At 44.9% G+C, this 16,721-nt stretch overlaps 1 protein-coding gene across 14 annotated transcripts in view; it reads left to right on the forward strand.

The window, feature by feature from the left end:
- LOC102213501 (triple functional domain protein) overlaps window positions 1–16,721 on the forward strand; it is a 77,486-nt gene that overhangs the window by 39,403 nt on the left and 21,362 nt on the right. For 12 of the 14 annotated variants that reach the window (XM_005745489.2, XM_013913924.1, XM_005745481.2 and 9 more), the window contains 15 exons: window positions 49–163; window positions 1,780–1,972; window positions 5,518–5,622; window positions 5,841–6,037; window positions 6,324–6,564; window positions 7,283–7,405; window positions 8,233–8,424; window positions 9,367–9,498; window positions 9,609–9,839; window positions 10,509–10,631; window positions 11,937–12,128; window positions 12,565–12,734; window positions 14,815–14,989; window positions 15,855–16,050; window positions 16,538–16,704. In XM_005745489.2, the coding sequence (XP_005745546.1) occupies window positions 49–163; window positions 1,780–1,972; window positions 5,518–5,622; window positions 5,841–6,037; window positions 6,324–6,564; window positions 7,283–7,405; window positions 8,233–8,424; window positions 9,367–9,498; window positions 9,609–9,839; window positions 10,509–10,631; window positions 11,937–12,128; window positions 12,565–12,734; window positions 14,815–14,989; window positions 15,855–16,050; window positions 16,538–16,704 (2,552 nt within the window). Of the gene's footprint in view, window positions 1–48; window positions 164–595; window positions 674–1,779; window positions 1,973–5,387; window positions 5,433–5,517; window positions 5,623–5,840; window positions 6,038–6,323; window positions 6,565–7,282; window positions 7,406–8,232; window positions 8,425–9,366; window positions 9,499–9,608; window positions 9,840–10,508; window positions 10,632–11,936; window positions 12,129–12,564; window positions 12,735–14,814; window positions 14,990–15,854; window positions 16,051–16,537; window positions 16,705–16,721 lie in introns of those variants that run through there. The other 2 variants (XM_005745491.1, XM_005745492.1) reach the window with 2 other exon arrangements.

Here is a 16,721-nt window from a genome sequence, read left to right on the forward strand (position 1 = left end):
GTGTGTGTGTGTGTGTGTGTGTGTGTGTGTGTGCGCGCATCACCTCAGGTGGCAGAGACAGACGTGGTGGTCCTGTGTTAACGTTCCCATCACGCAGCAACCACGACAGGATACGAACAGACGACCTGAGGAGACTGATCGCTTACCTCGCCGGCATCCCCAGGTTACTTATTTCATTGCATGTGATTTTGTGTGGGTGGGTGTGTGTGGCAGTGCCTCAGAATGACATGAACTCCCACAGCAAGTGCTCAAAGCTCTATAAGCGAACACGTGAGAGGGCTGAGATGAGCATGTGATAGGAACAGAGAGCGTAATAATTCAGGAGCAGTTATCTTGCTGCAGCTTCTCGGCTGCCAGAAATCGCTTCTAGAGATGGTGAGATGCTGAGACAGAGAAGAGAAGCCTGGAGCTAACAGAGGCGACATGCAACAGAAAAAGAAATGGAGAGGGAAAAACAGGAAAGAGGTTTAAACGGAGAGAGAGAGGAGGCTGCTGAGATGGGCAGAGGGTGGAAGGATTAAAACTGACAGAGATGGAGAGCGCATGTGTGAGGAGGTGTGTGTGTGTGAGGGAGGGAGGGAGGGAGCGTGTGTATGAAAGCAAAACAAAGTGTCGCAGTAGCCGAGGCAGTGCAGCAGCAGTTCCTGTAGGCGAGCAGCTCCTCACCTCCCAGGTAAAGCGTCGCTCATCCGCCTCCTTCTCCTTCCTTTTTTGACCCGGCATGCTGCTTCTTCTTCTCCTCCTTGCGTATCTCTCAAAAGCATCCACCCTCTTCATCTACACTCACCTCCATAACATTATGTTTGCTTTTTTTTTTTGCTTTTTTTAAATTAGACTCCAAGTTGAATTTCGGGCTTTGAAAACCTCACGTCATCGTGTCACATCTTGCACATCTTTCTTAACTTTGGGGTTTTTGGCATCCCTGTGTTTGTGAAAGGGAACATCTGCACATCGCTGCACACTGTGTGTGTAGCGACAAGCTGTTCCACCGAGAGAGGGAGGGAGAGAGGCTTGGGAAAGCATGGAGGTATTTAGGGATGCAGTGATGGAAAGATTTTAAAGTGATGTATTTTTTATTATTATTTTTTTAAACAACACGATGACATACTAGAAGGGAACGCAGCGATCTGAGTTTGTGGATTGAATAAAGTAGTTGTGGTTGGAATGACATGGAAACGGACAGATGGCAGATGAGCTGCAAAAAATTCTGAATCCTAAAGACAAATTCTGTTTGTTGTGGCATGTCAGATAACTGTGACAGGTTTCAGCTTCAGTGCGTGTATGCAAGCTTGTGCAGCGATAATAAAGATGATGATGGTCAGAGCAGAGCACCACAGGGGGAAGAGGCTGCTGATGCACAAACGGGCTGAACTGTATTTTTATATATATACATATATATGTATGCATATATGCGTTTGTGATTCATTCGTCGCAGGTTTCTGCGTACGTGTGGGTGTGTGTGTGTGACTGTGTGTGCATAGGGGTGCGTGGGTGTGTGTGGGATTTGCTGCGTAGGCTTCTCACAGTATAGAAAATGCGTCATCTCACTGTTTGTTTTGGTTCTCTTTCCTCTTCTTCTCTATTCTTCCTTCTTCCATCTGTCCTTTCCTCTCCATCATCCCTCTTTCATCCTTTCCCACAACTGTCATCTCTCTCTCCGGATTAAACTCTCACCAATCTCTCTTGGCCCCCTTCCCCCCACCCACCCCATGCCCACCCCCCATCTCTTCTCTTTAATTCCTCCCACTCCCGCCGACCTCCATCCTCTGTCCATCCCAGCGAGGAGGTGTGTAAACATGGCTTCACGGTCATTGTTGACATGCGTGGCTCCAAGTGGGACAGCATCAAGCCTCTGCTGAAGATCCTGCAGGAGTCGTTCCCGTCCTGCATCCACGTCGCGCTCATCATCAAACCGGACAACTTCTGGCAGAAGCAGAGGACCAACTTCGGCAGCTCCAAGTTTGAATTCGAGGTAGGATGTTGAGCCAGTGTTCGAGGCAGTGATAGAATATTTCGATGTCTTACTCAAAAATAGCTTTGGAAGCTGTTGAGTGAATAGAAGCAACAGACAGTGATTTTCATTGAAATAACAGGTTCTGGTTTGTTTTGCACTGCCAGATTAATCAGTAATCTTAACACTGTTAAGGGGTTGTACTATTCACACTGGTGATGCGGCGCTTTATCATCCAAATATGAGCAGATATCAGCCATGTTGATTGAAATCACCTAATAAGATGGTAGTTATCGAGTGCGTGGCATCAGTTTTGCTCTAGTTTATCAATCAAGAGCTTAAAGACTTTAAAACGGGTTAATTTGTTTTTTCTTTTTGTTTTTTAAATGAAGATTTATTTTATTTCCCTGGTGCAAAGGGGAATAATAAATAACAGGGGGAAACAATATTGCCGTCAACTAAATTCTTACTCAGAATTTGTCCAGAATTTCATTACATTTTTTTCCCTCCCTCTAATAAACGTTATGCGATAAGCAATAACATTCGCAATAATCAGCTGCCTCTCCAGGGAGTCTCGCCTTCTTGGACTGCAGCTGCTAATGCTCGTTCTGCTGTACAGCCTCGGTCGGTGAGCTTGGCGTAGCGGCGCACGGAGCAGACCTCCACCTGCTGCAGGTTCTGGTTAAAGTGGCCCCAAAAGAACAAGGACTGGCGTCACCAGCTGCAGTCCAAGCTGGTGGAGTTTGAGTCTGTTTGACTGTCGGCAGGTGTTGGATGTTTAGCAGAGACTGAGCTTTCAAAATAAGAGCGAGAGGGTTTAGTAGGTGGCAGGGCTGGATGACCAAAATCTCATACCCCGATTATGCTAAAAGTAACAGTATAGTACATTTTCTGTCAAATAATATAATGACTACATACAAAGGACTTGTTCTACATTTAAAATTTTGCATTTTAAAGTGGAAAACAATCCATCCAAATGATGAAATAAACACTGGTGTACACAGTTTTGCAACACTGTGAAATAAACAGATGTTTCTATGTCGTCATCGTCGTGTCCACAGCATAGTGGTTAAACGTTTACCTTACATCCAAAAGATCCACGGTTGGAGACACAGACCTTGCCCGGTGAACTCCTACTGCCGATTCCGAGCTCGGATAAATGAAAGTATCCATCTACATGCCGAAAGTACCTTTTTCATCCAGTGTACATCACCTTAATCCTCAGAAGGATTAAAAATTATTATCTAACGATTTCTATCGGTTCTTAAAGCGAGGCAGGTTTAGGACAAGGGCGTTAAACATAAAGCTCAGGGGAGCGGGACCAGAATCGGACCGCCAAAGATTCCAGTCCGGCTCACTGGTTGACTTTGGGAAGTGTGAAGGAGGGCATCAATTTTGGACTTTTAACTGTATTTTGTTGCTTTTTTCTGCTGATAAGGACCTCCTCCATCACCAGTCATACTAGACCAGAGTTAATAAGTTGTAAACAATTAAAAGTAAGAAAGTTCCTGTTTTCTGCCATAGAGATGTGTTATTTTGCACTTCTTTTTATGTTAAAATAACTTCTTTACACCAGCCCGGCCCACTGAAGCTCAGAGTGGGCGGTACGTTTCCCACAATGTAAAATGAGTTTGACATCCCTGATTTAAGGGAACTGTTGCAGTTGATATGTGAGCATATATATCTCACAGCTGCCTGTTGTCAAGCGTATCAGTTTTACATTTGGCATTTTAAAGGAACTCGTCACAAAAGCATTTTAAAAAGCCCCCACCCTCACCTCCCTCCAATTTGCTGTCAGCTGAGCTGTGATAACAACCGCTCTGCCGCCGCCCCTCCCTCCACACCCCCGAGCTGCTCATTGTCAGCACATTTCATTATTTTCCTCTCCCCGCTGCTTTGGGTGCGTACACCACCAGCCAGCTGTCTGCCATAGGGAAAAACATTTCATCACATCGAACCCAAAAACGGCTCGCTGCAGATCACGAGGACGAGTATTCGTTATGCTGTCAGTCAAGCGATAGAAGGCATTTTCACAGCTAATTAAGTGATGCGTTCACACGAACAGGCTTATTTTTTACCCTCTGACCATTTCGTCGTCATCAACTCGACACTGAAATGTGCACCAGCGGAGCTCTCGACTTCATCTGATTACAAGCCTGTGTAGTAAATGTCTTCCGATGAGAGCGGAATAACAATTCCCCTCCCCCTGTTTGATCTGTCATTAGCCAGCCTTGCTTACTACGATGATCATCAGCTCTCATTTGTTGTGGTGAAACTTGGGTTGGCATAAGCTCCTGTGTTGTCTTTATTGGTTTTTTATGCAGTGCGTTTTTCTGATACGGAGTGGAAATTTTCCCCTCTAGCTTCTGATTATAGCTACGTAGGAGAACGCACGAGTGTGGAAATTTACTGTGATTGCTCACACGTGTATGAACACGACCTCACTGTAGTCTCATTATATCATATTGATCTTTTGATAGGAAGAATAGCCACAGGGAACGTTATAGTTATCCATGCACCGGTCTGTCATGCCGCACAGGCATTGATTGGATAGCGTGCGTGTGCATTCATGTGCAGGCTTCATCCCCCCCGTCCATGCTTTATGTTTTATTAAGATTTCAGAAGTTTTCATCTTGCACTCTTCATGCAAAATTGATATAGGGCTGTTGCTAGGACTACAGTTGCGTATGTGTGTGAGCGTCCAGCATTCAGTGTGTGCATCAAGGATTTTTCTCTCGCTTTGTGTAATAGAAACCAGAAGTAGGACATGTTCCTCCCTTTTTGTCATCAGTTCATACACAAAGAAAGCAAAGCTCAGAGAGCCGGTCGCAATCTCTCTTTTTTCCGTTCGATTGTTGATAAATGGCACAGTTCAGCACAAGCATAAAATGCTACCCAAACGTCCCTGGCCGACTATCGCTCCATTCAGCGGAGTACAAATCGGTACAATAGCGAACGCGGCAGCATCAGTATTTTTCCCTGGCAAGAGCCGCTGTGCTTTTTTACCCAAGGACAACAGTGCATCTCTGCATTGTTTGGCCTACACAAAGCCTATCCAAGCGATCGCTCCGACTCCATCCATCTCTGGCCATGTGTGTGGGGGTGTTTTGTGCGGAGGTGGAAACACAGGCAACACAGGGAGACTTTTCCTCGGCGTATCACTGAAATTGATATCATGCTGGGGATTTGAAATTCACTTAAGTCTAACATCAAGGAGGCAAAGAAACGTTGCGGCAGGCTGTTAAAGGTTTAGTTCTGAGTTTTGAAGTCTCAAAGACAACATTTTGGTTTGGGGAGGATCTCTTTGGTAGATGGGGGAGAAGTGTTCTTAAATTAGCAGCATCTCAATGTTATTAATCGCGGAGCTTCTGCTGAAGGTCACATAGAGATGTGACCTTCAGCAGAAGCTCCGCGATCTCCGCGTTGTCTTTTCTGTGAGTAAATAAAAATCGTACTTTTCAGCAACGAAACACGGCAGAAGGTGAAAGATTAGAAGCATTTACCACTCAAGTGTCCACCTGAACTCCCTCCTTTAAACCCTCGTTCTTTGCTTCTCGCTCCACTAGACCACCATGGTGTCACTCGAAGGCTTGACGAAAGTGGTGGACCCCTCTCAGCTGACAGCAGACTTTGACGGCAGCCTGGACTACAACCACGAAGAGTGGATAGAGGTACGATCAGCTCAGCCGTCCTGTCACTTCAGACTGTCTGTGCCAAGATCCCCCAAATCCCCAGTGATGTCCAAATCGGATGATTAAGACACAAGTGGACACAGGATTATTCTACTTTCTGATCTGATTGTTTCCTTCTTAAGACAGTCAACCAAACTGCCCATAAGTGGGTCACCATAACTCAGTGTTTTTTTTTGTTTGCTGGTGTTTCCGTCCAGGTGCGTGTAGCATTTGAGGATTTCTCTGGCCATGCTACCCAGATGCTGGCTCGACTAGAAGAGATGCAGGAAACCGTGTCAAGGAAAGACTTTCCCCAAGACCTGGAAGGAGCCAGACGGATGATAGAAGAGCACGCCACACTGAAGAAGAAAGTCATTAAAGCTCCTATAGAGGAACTGGACACTGAAGGGCAAAGGTAAAAAAACAAAACAGTGGTTCTGCATCTTTCTATATATCATATATAATGTATCAGAAATGCCTGTTTTTAACTCTTAGTTCTGGTTGTGTATGTGAATCCAGATCATTTGTATGAAAGATGGACAGGGCAACAGGTTGGAGCGTGATCAAGAGTTTGGGCAGTGCTCTTTCCCCCCCCCTTTTTTTCTCCTTTTTGGGGTTATCAGTTAACAACGGAGGCTAGCTTGACTGAAGCAGTAGCAAAAAGTCTTTGATGTTAATGCAAACATCAAATCTGTTTCCAGATTGCTCCAGCGCATTCAGAGCAGCGAGTCTTTCTCCAATCGCAATGGCAGCAGCGGCGGCAGCAGCAGTAGCGGCAGCGGAGTGTGCAACGCGGACACCCAAGGCCTGGTGCCGCGCATCACCCAGCTGCTGGACAAGCTGCACTCCACCCGGCAGCACCTCCACCAGGCGTGGCACGTCCGCAAGCTCCAACTGGATCAGTGTTTCCAGCTGCGCCTGTTCGAGCAGGATGCAGAGAAGGTCTGTGGCTGGTTCTCTGTGAGCTGTGATGTAGTGATAATCTATAACCAGAGCTGGTGATCACTGCAGGGCACACAAATGCCAATATACATATTTTAAAAAAAAATGCAATTACACACACTGAGAAGCATCGACTGATGCTGTTTGCGAAGACCTCGTGTACTGTAGTCGAGCCCTCGGGATCTTAAACACTAAACAGGTTTGCCCTCCTCCACCGTGAGAGGCGGGAAGATGGAGGCTAGCTCACGCAGGTGCACCGCCACCTACTCTGGCTGCCACACAGACGGCTCGGGCGATGACAGCTGCGTCACAAAATAAGAAGAGACAGGGAGAGAAATGCACAGATCCGTGTTGGAGTGAGTAGAATAAAATAGCAGGTTGCAGCAACACAGAGCGAGCTGCAGTCTTGGATACACTGCAGTAGTAGGAGCTTGTTGCTAGGACACCATAGGCCACAAGTTGTTCTCTAAGAGAGCCAGAGAGGATGCTCTTAATAGAGGCAGTCCATTTCTCTGTATGCTGGCCTGGATAGATGTTCGAACACTGCAGCAGTGAGCAAACACGCTCAGGTTTGCCCACACGGCTCAGTCCCAGCTGTTTGTGCCTGTTCTTGCAACAATCTGCAGGAGTTAGTAATGAACCCAACCCTTGTGCGTCTGTGCTTTCATTTTTTTATTGATATTTTTTCTCTGTGTGTGTATTTGTCGTCATGCCTCAGATGTTCGACTGGATCATGCACAACAAGGGTTTGTTCCTGGCAGGCTACACAGAGATCGGCAACAACCACCCCCATGCTGTGGAGCTGCAAACCCAGCACAGCCACTTCGCCATGAACTGCATGGTGAGACACACACTGATTCGCAGCAGGAGATAATGCTTTTCTTCCCACTTGGACTCAAGTCGGTGCCCTACACTGTATAATAATATAGTTATTGCACTTAGTGTCAAGCTCTACTGCTGGGTTTGAGTGTTTGTTTAGAGCAGCCTGCGCTTCCGTGCACTTGCACATTTTCTCCATGTTAGGAGCAACACAACCAGGTATTAAGTAATCCTATTCTCTATCCACAGTCCGCCTTACATAACCATTATGAAACTGCTGAGACGAGGAATCAATCCAGCCGCTGAGGGTTTCTGCTCACGGATGAGAAAGAAACAGTAGCAGACCAATAGTGTCTTTTACTTAAGCTCCTCAGTTTGCCATTTTCTCTGGCCTATTCACTTATTAAACGATGATGTATTAACTGTGTTTCCAGGTGTAAGGCACTTTCTTTTGTCTTTTTTTGCATATGGAAAAAAATACTTTTTTTAAACAAAAAAACTATTTATTGGTATTTCAGAAATAAAAACACAAAAATATGTGCAATATTTTCTGGGTAATGTGCAGCCGTGTGACCTAATACCGATGTTATAATGTAAATTGAGTAATCGTGGAAGCTTTACCTTAAAAATATACCTGAGTACCTGAAGTAAACATGCTCAATGTGCAGAACGACCCATTCTCACAATAATATACCGCTTTAAACCTTCTTTTGGTTCCTCCTCTCAGTTCCTCTCTCGTCTGCACGTACCTGTGGCCTCGGATGTTAGACCAAGTTTTTGCTTCTTTATGAATTAGTGATTGAAAATATTCTGCCATTTCGCGCCTTTCTTCCTCATCGTCCTGTACAGAATGTGTACGTCAACATCAACCGGATCATGTCCGTGGGGAACCGGCTGCTGGAGTCGGGTCACTACGCTTCCCAGCAGATCAAGCAGATCTCAAGTCAGTTGGAGCAGGAGTGGAAGGCGTTCGCCGCCGCATTGGATGAACGTAGCACGCTGTTAGAGATGTCAGCCGGTTTCCATCAGAAATGTGACCAGGTGAGTGTGACGGTTTGGTAAATGGCAAGAAATGTTCATGGACTGAATCTGTTAGAATTTATCGTTTGAGCCTTTAATGTTGTGATTTGAAAAATGCTGGACTCATGCTTTAATTGTTTTCTTTATAAATGAATGGAAATGTCAAAAAAGAATAGACCCTGTACCCTCACTTTAGTAATTAAGCTCAACCCTATCAATTTTTAGCTCTTATGATAAGTAGCTTGTTTCTCAAAAGTCTTAACTAGTCCTTGAACACTGGTTCAGTGGGAACCAATCGGTAAACCTCGTGCTGATGTGCTGTTCAGGTAGCCGAGGTGTTGACCTTTTGTAATGAATGCAAATGAATACACACGTGCACACTTTTTGGATTGTAAAGTACCCATTTGGCTTAATTGAATAAACTCTAGCATGGCCTTAAAAAGTACACAAGCAGAATAACAGCCAGGGAACATGGGCGGTGCGACTTTTCCGACCTGGAATGCTGCCGTCATCAGACCAGCCTTTCATGTTTGTAAGATGAAATAGAAAAGGGCATTTTGTTCCCAGAGGTTTTTCCACTCCACACATACATGAAGAGAACAAAGACTTAAAACAAGCTTCTCTTCTGTATGTGATTCCAATTATGATGTGAGAGGTGTTTAAAAGGCAAATCATTAAGATGGAGATATTTCTCAGAGGTCAGTCTTAATGATTGTTATGTTTTCCCCCATCACTCCTACAGGGGGGTACAGGAAGCTTCTAGGAAGTCACCACAGGCCAATGAACAGCAGGTTCAGCTATAGATAATTCTTCTAATAGATCTCATGGGCAAAAGATGATTTCTGCAGGTTTACACCCAGGCGATGTCTTTCTATGCTCTGCTGTTTCTGACCCCTGGGAAGAGCGCACAGATGTATAAACCACCAGTGTGTCATGTGAACTATGCTTCTCCTCTCGCTGCAGTACATGAGTAATGTGGACTCCTGGTGTAAGGCATGTGGCGAGGTGGACTTGCCTTCAGAGTTACAAGACCTCGAAGATGCCATCCACCATCACCAAGGCCTGTACGAGCACATCACAGCTGCTTACTCGGAGGCAAGTTCACACACACGATGGAGTTAGTCTGCTGTCCAGAGGGCAGGATTAGCTTTAGTGGCATTTATCTTTCCGATTCACGTCGAGTTCAAAACATTTTCTAACCTCAGGTGAGTCAAGATGGCAAAGCTCTGCTGGACAAGCTGCAGCGGCCTTTGACCCCAGGCAGTGCCGATTCACTGACGGCAACGGCAAACTACTCTAAGGCGGTGCACCACGTCCTGGACATCATCCACGAGGTGCTGCATCACCAGAGACAGCTGGAAAACATCTGGCAGCACCGTAAAGTGCGTCTGCACCAGCGCCTGCAGCTCTGCGTGTTTCAGCAGGACGTCCAGCAGGTACGCACACGTTTCCAGTTTACTGCGTGTATTTTTGTTTATACCTTCATGCATGCGCGCATTTGTTCGAGCACACTGCAATTCCAAGGACCGAGCTTAATTGCCAGGGTTAGACATTAATTTGAAAATAGCAGGCTAGGCTTATGGCTAGATGAATACTACACTTAATAGAGGGTTTGATTGCAACCGCAGGCATGTTTCCTATCGACATGTCCTTGAGTTATTTGCTGGAACGATGCACGTTCAGTCCTCACATGTCGCTGTGGATACGAGCACTGGATGAAGGCCTGAAATAAAAAGGCTTTCTGCAGAATAAAAGCTTGCATACTGTAATCAAATGGTCCCAACATGACAATACCGCTGCACACTGTCCAAAAATCATAGGCATTCCTCAGTGTGTTGACATGGCAACTATTGCTATGGCAACTGAATTGGGTCATATGGCCATGCAGATGCTGTTCATCCTAAGAAGGACAAAGTGCACAGAGGGGAGTGTGCAAAGAAAGACTCCGTGCTGTGGCTCCTGTTAACCGCGCTCATGGTTATTTCTGCCATTCCTTTGCACTCATGTACAGGTTTTATCATTAACACTTGTGGCAGTAATACCACGTCAGAGCGCCCCCTTGTGGTGTAATACGTTTCACAGTGGGTAATGTGGTCTTTGCACAGGTTTTGGACTGGATAGAAAACCATGGCGAGGCCTTCCTCAGCAAACACACAGGGGTGGGAAAGTCTCTCCACCGAGCCAGAGCTCTCCAGAAACGCCATGAAGACTTTGAGGAAGTGGCACAGGTAGCTTGATTCCTGGCCTTTTGTCAGGTTTAAACCAGTGCACCAGTCACTGCATTGCTGGTGTTTGTATTGTTTCTGTGTGCTGTTTTTCTTCTTCTTTTGCCACTGTAATGTCTTCTACTGTGTTGTGTCTCCATGTTATTATATTCATTTACAATCTTTGGGCATTTCACTATTAGTGAAAGACACTCTGACTCATTGGGGGGAAAATGGAAAAACAGTAAAGGTGCAGTGAGGGTTAGCAAATCTCGGCTATGCTAAAGCTTATTAGCTTTAATTTGTTAATGTAAAATATTAGCTATTCAAGCTAGCAGAGATACTTTAGTTTTTGTTTATAAAGACTTAGTTTCTAGGTTTTATTGTTTGACATTGTTGGTTTTATTAGTTTCAGTGTTAGCTTAACTCTATTTTCTAAATAGTTTTTATGAACAGTATTTGTCCCGAGTAAAAGTTAATGCATTCCCAGCATTTTGTGAAGGTATTTGGCCAAGGTCAGGTTCTTGCCTTGATTTTAGTTGATTAAAATAATTTTACAAACTAGATAAGCTCTTAGTAGGTTTTTAACAATTTCACCCAAAGTAATGTGTAGACACCTGCTGCACACACAGACTTGCATCTGCATGTGCAGCTGTTTGCAGTAAAAATGTCTTTTAATGCCAGCTTACCCCGTGACTCTTCAGTTTGGGTTATACTGCCATATATGGTTGAGATGTTGTATTAACTGTACTGGTTTTTATTTTTATTTTTTTATCTGTTTATATAAACACTAAGAAGTGGAGTGCACCTGCTACATCTGTGTTCCTACTCTTTGCTTGCATATATTTATCTAACACCTTCAGTTACTGCATACTATGTTTATACAGCAAGCATGTAAAATGTAAAATATTACTTGCATATACTTAAAAATACTATGTTTTGCATTTGTTACAGCTGTAATCCTTTTATATTTCCACACTAGTAGTGTAGAATACTCCGACAGCCTCATTAACTTTAACCAAAAAATATCAACAACTTGTTGATGTCCCACCGTAACACAGCCATTTGTTTCCGTTTGCTTCTGCACCTTTCTTTGTATATCCCCTTCACCCGCTGTCTGTATGTTTCCTTTCACTACCTATTTCTGTGAAGCTCTGCTGTCACTGATTTAATCAGTATACACGTCTTCATATCCTGTTTTTTATTTTTGTCTCTGCCTGTACGATCTCTCTCTCTCTCTCTCTGCCCATCTTCGAACTGCATTGCGCTTGTTTTACACTGCCTTCTTCAGCTAATCCGTCTCCCCCTTTACCTCCGGCCTCGGTGTAGAATACGTACACCAATGCAGACAAGCTGCTGGAGGCGGCCGAGCAGCTGGCCCAGACAGGAGAGTGCGACCCAGAGGAGATCTACCAGGCCGCCCACCAGCTCGAAGACAGGATCCAAGACTTTGTTCGCCGCGTGGAGCAGCGCAAAGTCCTGCTGGACATGTCTGTCGCCTTCCACACGCACGTCAAAGAGGTGGGCAGGAGGGATGACATAACGTTGAAGTGGATGGTGGGCTGCGTGTGTGTGTGGTTGAGAGCTTTCACAGGGCTCTCTGAGCAAGAGGGAAATAATTACCATGTGAAATGTTTATATTTTGTGTTTAATGGACTTAGTCAGAGAGCAATTAACATTGTTCAAACTGGTGAGAGGACTCGGTCAGTAACTATACTGTCCTCCCTTTAGGTTCTGATAATCGCCATTTGTAATACAGAAAAAGGTGATTAATGTATGCCGGATCCTGTCCTGTGGTCAGGGTGAGAACACGAGTGTTAACAAAAAAGAGGTGTCACACAGGCTCATGTATATGCAGTGTATGAGACTTACCAGAAACCCAGTGGATAAACCATTAGACTAGTTTACCTGCAATCAAACTGAATAAGATTTCTAAAAAATCTGACCCTTCTTCTAGTTGTGGACATGGCTGGAGGAGCTCCAGAAGGAGCTGCTGGACGACGTTTATGCCGAGTCTGTGGAGGCCGTCCAGGATCTGATCAAGCGCTTCGGCCAGCAGCAGCAGACCACGCTGCAGGTCACCGTCAACGTCATCAAGGAGGGAGAGGACCTCATCCAGCAGCTCAGGTAGTGCAAATGAGATTGTATTTCGAGTATGGACTCTCAAAACAAAGATGTTCTGATGCAAAAGTAATGCAATCCAACCGATCCTTAAAATCCGTTCAGCTACTAGTAACAGATAATGGTGCACATGTTCTGCCCACGTATATGCAGGGATATTAAAACGTGTCAAGACAAGGAGGGAAGAAAAAACTCATGTCTCCTTATGTAATAGTACTCTTCCCGTGTCTCTCTCAGTTGTAGTTTTGGCAGGTTAATTTAACCGGGGATGAGTTTGGAATTCAAATTTGTGGCGAAAGCGCAAAATATTCAATATGTGTCATTTTGAAGACGTTAATGGCAGTGCGTGAAAAGCGACAAAGCTGAGAGGCAAGGAGGAGGTGTTGGAGAAGAGGATTCAGTTGACCCTCATTATCCAGCTTTATTTTTATGCAGAGGACGTTCCAGTCCCCCCCCCAGTTTTTTTCCTCTTTCTTTCTCTCTTTGCTCGCTCTCCACGGTGTATTGGCTCCACGGTGAAGTCTTACATAACACTGCTTTTAAAAATGCGTGTCCAATGGTGTGACACTCTCCCCAGGAGGCAACTGTAACTCCACACACCTTCTGCTAACGAGTGTGCGCAGGACTAGGAGTGCACCCGCTGCACAGATTAACCAATGCGATCGGCCAATCAGAACACACCTGACCTCCGATTCTTTGCTTGCTCATATTTAGCCTCCCCAAAACTGTTGTTTGCATGTTTGTGGATCATACGTGTATCTGTGAGACTGATGAGTCAGAATCTGTATGAGCTGCTTCATTTTCTCTCTCTCTTCTTAAACAAAAATATATGCATCTTTGCAGACCCCGTTGCCCACGCGACATGTGCGCTTCGGAGTGATTTAGGCCGTTTTAATTTTTTATAAATTTGAACGATTGGCATCTGGTTGAGAGTGAGAGCTGTGAAAGGCTGGGACTGGGTCCACAGTTGCCACTAATTTGTATTTATTAATTAATTCACCTCTTGTAATAAATACGTATTCATTATTATTTTTTCTAGCTCTAAAATCCCTGAAAATATGCAATAGTCCTTCTCTTTAAAAAGAGATGAGGAGCTTCTGTAATTTTGTGGAACCAGCTCCCAGTTTGGGATCGGGACACAGATGCTGTCTGTGCTTTTCAGGTGAGACTAACCCCCCCAAGTTACACTGTAATAGTTCTAGGCTGCTGGGGGCTTCCCATGATCCAGTTTCACTCTCAATGTGTTCAGACACCTCTAATCTCTCTTTTGTCCCGTCTCCCTCCCCCCACTCTCAACCAGTCACGGCTCTGATTGTGGTTTTGGTTCTGCCGGATTTTTCTTCCTGTTAAACGGGAGTTTTTCCTTTCCACTGTTGCCAAGTGCTTGCTCACAGAGGGTCGTCTGATTTGTTTATTCAATTTAATATTCACATTAACACTTCTGTGCAGGTTTAATGTTTTGTCTTACTTTATGAAGATCCCAGCTCGATGGCTTAAATGCACGACTTCAGTTTTCCTTTGTGGTGAAACAGTAAAATATATGTTGCTATTTTGGCTCCAGTGCTGTGTTATGGACTAGAAATCTTTCTCATTAAGTAATGAAATCCATTTAAGACTGCTGACAGGCTGCGGGATTTCAAACACTCAATATATTGTCACAAAAATGAAGGACAGAGGGAGTCTGTCACGATGCTGGGTGCTCCTATTAAACATGCCCACAGTTTTAATATGTGCATTGAATATGTAATTCCCCAAATACAGCATCTCAGTTTCTTCTGCTCTGTGTGGTGTAAGTGAGCGGACATCCCAAATATTGTCCCCTTACAAACATAACTGGCACAGAAGTCTCACTCGGGAGTCATTCAACCCTCCTGTTTAAGAGGGACAGCCAATCAGAAGAAGGAAAACATAAAGGGGCGGCTGCTTGTGATTTGGCTGAACCAAATCCTGATATAAGACAGTATATCGGCACAATGGCTCTCCCTGTTGTGCTGCGGTGTGCCTTTAAAGCTGCTCTGCGTCCCTTGTTTTTATGGTCAGCACTTCATCACATGGTTTAATAGCCGTTTGTGCATTTGTGTTGCAGGGACTCCGCCATCTCCAGCAACAAGACGCCCCACAACAGCTCCATCAACCACATCGAGAGCGTCCTCCAGCAGCTGGATGAAGCCCAGGCACAGATGGAGGAGCTCTTCCAGGAGAGGAAGATCAAACTGGAGCTCTTCCTGCAGCTCCGCATCTTTGAGAGGGATGCCATTGATGTGAGTCCTCATAGGTGGATTTGTTTCCACAGGAAGCTGTTTATACGAAAGAAACTCTCAGTTCAGCCTCACTCACTGCACTTTTAGCTGTAAATGGTTCAGCTACAACTGATCAGTGTCACTTCTCTCTCATCAGACATTTGAATACCTCCCCTGTACCCTTAATTACAAATTATTGACTATTCTAATGATCGTTAGAATAGTTTGTGTATTTTTTCCAAGGTTAGACTAGCTTTGCTAACTGCTGATGCAAACCCAGTCATTTTATTTGAGAAGCAAGGTCTGAAATGTGACACAAACTGCTCCGTTCATAAAAGAGCGTCAGTGCGTACTCCTAGTAGGCTTTCAAGAGGTAAACATTCAAAGAAAGGGGAGGAAATTAGGACATCAAACACTGTCAAGACGGGTGGAGGAGAACTGAACTGTTCTCAGTGACAGCCCAGTTATCTGCCATTATAAGAATGTTTAAACAGTCTTAAGCAAACTGTAGAGACCTGATGTCCACAAAGAAGGAATGCAGAAGCACTAGAAACCGTTTTTTGTAGCTAAGCAACAATAATCCCTCGATAGCTCTGAAAATGAGGTCACGGGTGCTTCAAGTACAAAGACGGTTGTGTGTGGACACAGAATCGAACAGCTTGTGCTTCTGTATAATGTATAAGTGAAAATGTGCTGTTCACACGTTTAAATGCAAAAGTATTTTTCATTTAGAATTAATGATATTGGAAGAATAATGCGTGTAATTTGTATGAAAAACATCTACCCACGCAGCATTGTGCCTTAGTGCAGCAATCTCACAGACTCGTGACTCACTAAAGCTACTCTATACTACGCTTCCTTTAAATTCAATCTCTTCCCTCCTCAGATCATCTCTGACCTGGAGTCATGGAACGAGGAGCTGACAGGTCAGATGAATGACTTTGACACGGAGGACCTGACGCTGGCCGAGCAGAGGCTCCAGCACCACGCTGACAAGGCCTTGACCATGAACAACCTCACCTTCGATGTGATCCACCAGGGCCAGGAGCTGCTGCAGTATGTCAACGAAGTCCAGGCCTCCGGTGAGTCCGCTCCTCAGACTCCATTATTTCTTTTAGACATTTTCTTATTACCAGTTCTTCATCTGCCCTTAAGTGCTGTAAAGTAAACCTGTGGAGGTGTTTGACTGTCGCCCGGTGGCCTCCCTCAGACCTCGGTCATCTTCCATCTGAGGGTGTAGTCAGGATGTAGCTCATGTTGGCTGCTGCTGCACAGATTTCTGTGTTGGCTACGTTAGTTTTAATATTGATGCTGTGTAGGTGTCGCGGGTCAGATTCAGTCAGCGTTTGTGATGAGAGGCACCCACTCACTAACCATAATAACTCACCTGTGATCTCACATGCTAATAGGTGCTCTGTAAAACGGCACAAGGAATGGTTGCGCCATGCCACGTGTATTAAACATGAGTTTGAATTGATGCACACGTGACTGATAATTAAGACTGTCGGGAAAGTTATTTGACTTGCTCCTCCACACCAAGTCTTATACGGTTACGTGTCTTCCATCCAGGTGTGGAGCTGCTGTGCGATCGGGATGTGGACATGGCCACACGGGTTCAGGACTTGCTGGAGTTTCTTCATGAAAAGCAGCAAGAGCTCGATTTAGCAGCTGAGCAGCACCGCAGACACCTGGAGCAGTGTGTCCAGCTGAGACACCTGCAGGCAGAAGTCAAGCAGGTAAAATGCCTGGTCAC

This window comes from Pundamilia nyererei, unplaced genomic scaffold (genome assembly GCF_000239375.1).
Source record: "Pundamilia nyererei isolate P.nyererei 1_Seehausen unplaced genomic scaffold, PunNye1.0 scaffold00159, whole genome shotgun sequence".
Classification (NCBI taxonomy): Eukaryota; Metazoa; Chordata; class Actinopteri; order Cichliformes; family Cichlidae; genus Pundamilia; species Pundamilia nyererei.